This window comes from Galeopterus variegatus, unplaced genomic scaffold, assembly GCF_000696425.1.
Source record: "Galeopterus variegatus unplaced genomic scaffold, G_variegatus-3.0.2 Scaffold4773, whole genome shotgun sequence".
Lineage (NCBI taxonomy): Eukaryota > Metazoa > Chordata > Mammalia > Dermoptera > Cynocephalidae > Galeopterus > Galeopterus variegatus.
In genome coordinates this window covers 36,323-39,234 of record NW_007730884.1, presented here as the reverse complement: position 1 = coordinate 39,234, position 2,912 = coordinate 36,323, and the positions used below count along the sequence as shown (strand labels likewise).

Genomic DNA, 2,912 nt, shown 5'->3' with positions numbered 1-2,912 from the left:
ATTGTCTGTGTATGTCTGCATACCTGTGTAGACCACGACTCTGTGGCGGCAGGGCCAGTGTCCTACTTATTCCCCTCATTATCTGGAACGTGGTGGGTGCTCATATTCCTGTAGAATGCATGAGCTGCATGCAAGAGGTGCTTTATACATGTGGGGGCTTATGTAAACCTCTGACCTCAGTACACAATGGTGCTACAGAATCACTGTATTTACTCACAAATACTGCCCCCGGCAAGAGGTGACCCTATTTCCACCTGCTGAGAACTACTGGCATATGGCTCCAAAAGGGAGGTTGTCATCCATTTTGAGGGGAACAATACACAGCCATGGTCCATTCTAATGCTGGAATCTCTTTCTCATTCCTTGCATGCCTGCCTTTAGCTTGGCCTAACCTCCTCTTTGCCTCCTGTCCTACCTCTTCTAAATACATCTTTAATATCTCTCTCTCTCTCTTTCTCTCTCTCTCTCTCTCTCTCTCTCTCTCTCTCTCNTTTTTCCCTCCTTTAACACATCCCAGGGCAGAACATGTTTCTTCTGGCTGACTCAAAGAACTAATCATAGAGTATGCCTTCAAAAGTTCTAAGACCAGGTCTAAGAGTAACCTCTATTATGTGTGTGTGTGTATATAAAATAGAGGCTCCTATCCTTAATTCAAACCTTCTGCTTTACAAGATTCTCATAGATACTCTCTCTCATTTCTGAAATGACAAGTACACAAGGAAATAACTCTCCACAAGTGAGGATAAAACCTAAACTTCTCACCAGAGCCCTTGAGACCCAGCAAGACAGAAGGAACAGCACATTCTAGGCTCTGGGAAAGGAAAGATTTGATGAGTTTGAGAGCCTGGAGCAAGTCAATGTAGCTGGAGCTCAGAGTAAGGCGTGAGCTCCTGAGAGGCCAGAACTTTCCAGGCTCATATACATATGTGAGAGAGAATAATCTTTCTGTATATCAGGGTCTTCAAAAGTTCATGGAAAGATTAGTTTCTTTTAATTCTGTTTTTCCATGAACTTTTTGAAGTACCCTCACATATCTAGTCACTACACTTTACTTCTTTACTTCAAAACTTACATCAGCTTATAATCCATTCATTCATTCATTTATTCAGTTATTTGACAAACATTTTGAGAGCCTATTGTATCTTAGGTGCCATTCTAGGTGCTGACGATACAAGTAGAAGAGAAGGCAGACAGGTCCCGTTTTCATGGAATTTACATTCCAAGGGAGTCAGGATCAACTCCAAGATAAAACCTCAATTCCTTATCCTGGTGTTCAAGGTCCACTGTTGTGTTTTTTCTTCACCTGCATCACTGGACACCACTTTTCACCCAGGTACATCTTAGGTGAGGACACTGAAGTTTATTTATTTATTTATTTATTTATTTTAAAGATGACTGGTCTAACCCTTAACTTGGTGATGTCAACACCACGCTCTCCCAAGTGAGCTAACCAGTCATCCCTATATAGGGATCCGAACCCGTGGCCTTGGTGCCATCAGCACCACACTCTCCCAAGTGAGCCACGGGCTGGCCCACACTAAAGTTTACAGGGGGGGTAAAAAGGTCTTGTCCAAAAGCATACAGCCATTAAGCATTGAAGTTGAGATTCAATCCGTATAGGATGGTTTCAAAGCCTGGTGTTCTTGTATGCTTATCTCAGGTACTGGGCACATAGTACGGCCTCAAAAGCTATTTCCTGGTGTACCTGTTTCATAGTCTTGCTTATATTTTTCCTTCCTTTGACACTATCCCAGGGCAGGACATGTTTCTTCTGGCTGATGCAAACCACAAATCATAAAGTTTCTCTTCAAAAGTTCTAAGACCAGGTCTAAGAGTGACCCCCATTGGATGCAGACCCAGTGTGAGAGACGAGTGGATGCTGAGAAGGCTTTGTAAGCTGAGGAGACTCCGGGGGCTCCAGGTTTATTATAGACTCTAGGGTTTCTGAGGGCTCTACGAATTTAGTAGACTTTTCTAATTCCGGAGAGAATGAGGACTCCATTGTGATGTAGTTTCCACAGTCTTCTTTGGCTTGTTTATCTTGCTTTTCCTGGATGGGAGATGCAGATGCAGAACAGGGCAAAAAAAAAAAGAATGTTGGAACAGGTCTAGAGGTGAGACATCCAATCTTAAAAGGATATCCCTTTGAGCACAGGACAAAGGCAACGTGGAGCAGGCATTGGCTTAGCCTTTTCACAATCCCATGGTGGGAGCCTGAAACCCTGTCTCCTCTCTCTGGTCCTCCCTCTGTGCACCCCCAGTACCGGAGCCATCCAACTTTTTCCCAGACTCCTCTGGGAAGTTTTGCCCAATTCTCCCGGCCAGATTCAGTGCCTCTCACCACCCAGACCACGATAACCCCCTGGCTCAGCCCTGTTACTATGAAGTGTCTTTCCCACCAGCCTGATTGCTCTTTGAGAGAAAGGCCTGGATCTGACCCATTTGTGAGACACCAGCATTGCCCAGCGCACAGATTAGGAGATACTGCAGGAAATATTGGTAGAATTTAACAGATGCACGTTTTACCCACAAAAGGACATCAGCTCTTTACACAGAGTGTAAGGAGGGTGACAGAACACTTCTGGTCCTGGAGAATCATAAATGGTAAATAACAGTGAGGCCTAGCAACTTCAGGCACTGTCCCTATCAGGCCCTGCTGAGGATGTGGGGTGCAGTGTAAAGAAAGGAGTAGCCAGGGCTCAGCATGGTCTCCAAGCACTTCGGGATGACTTGGACCTGTGGGATCCACAATATGCTGACTACTGCCTGCCAGACAGTTGTAAACCAAACCCTTTGGTTTCTACTCCAATGCTACAACTTCTATTAGGAGTCCCCCCAATCCCCTTCTCAATGGGGACTTAGTGTGCTAGTGTGTGTGTGTGTGTGTGTGTTTGGTGTGCATGTGTGTGTAC

General features: G+C 45.0%; 1 protein-coding gene across 1 annotated transcript in view; it reads right to left on the bottom strand.

Annotated features, from left to right (window-relative positions):
- Positions 1-1,828: 1,828 nt before the first annotated feature.
- LOC103603745 (SIGLEC family-like protein 1) overlaps positions 1,829-2,912 on the bottom strand; it is a 5,571-nt gene continuing 4,487 nt past the window's right edge. The window contains exon 5 of the mRNA XM_008588323.1: positions 1,829-2,050. Coding sequence (XP_008586545.1) covers positions 1,829-2,050 — 222 coding nt within the window. The remainder of the gene's footprint in view (positions 2,051-2,912) is intronic.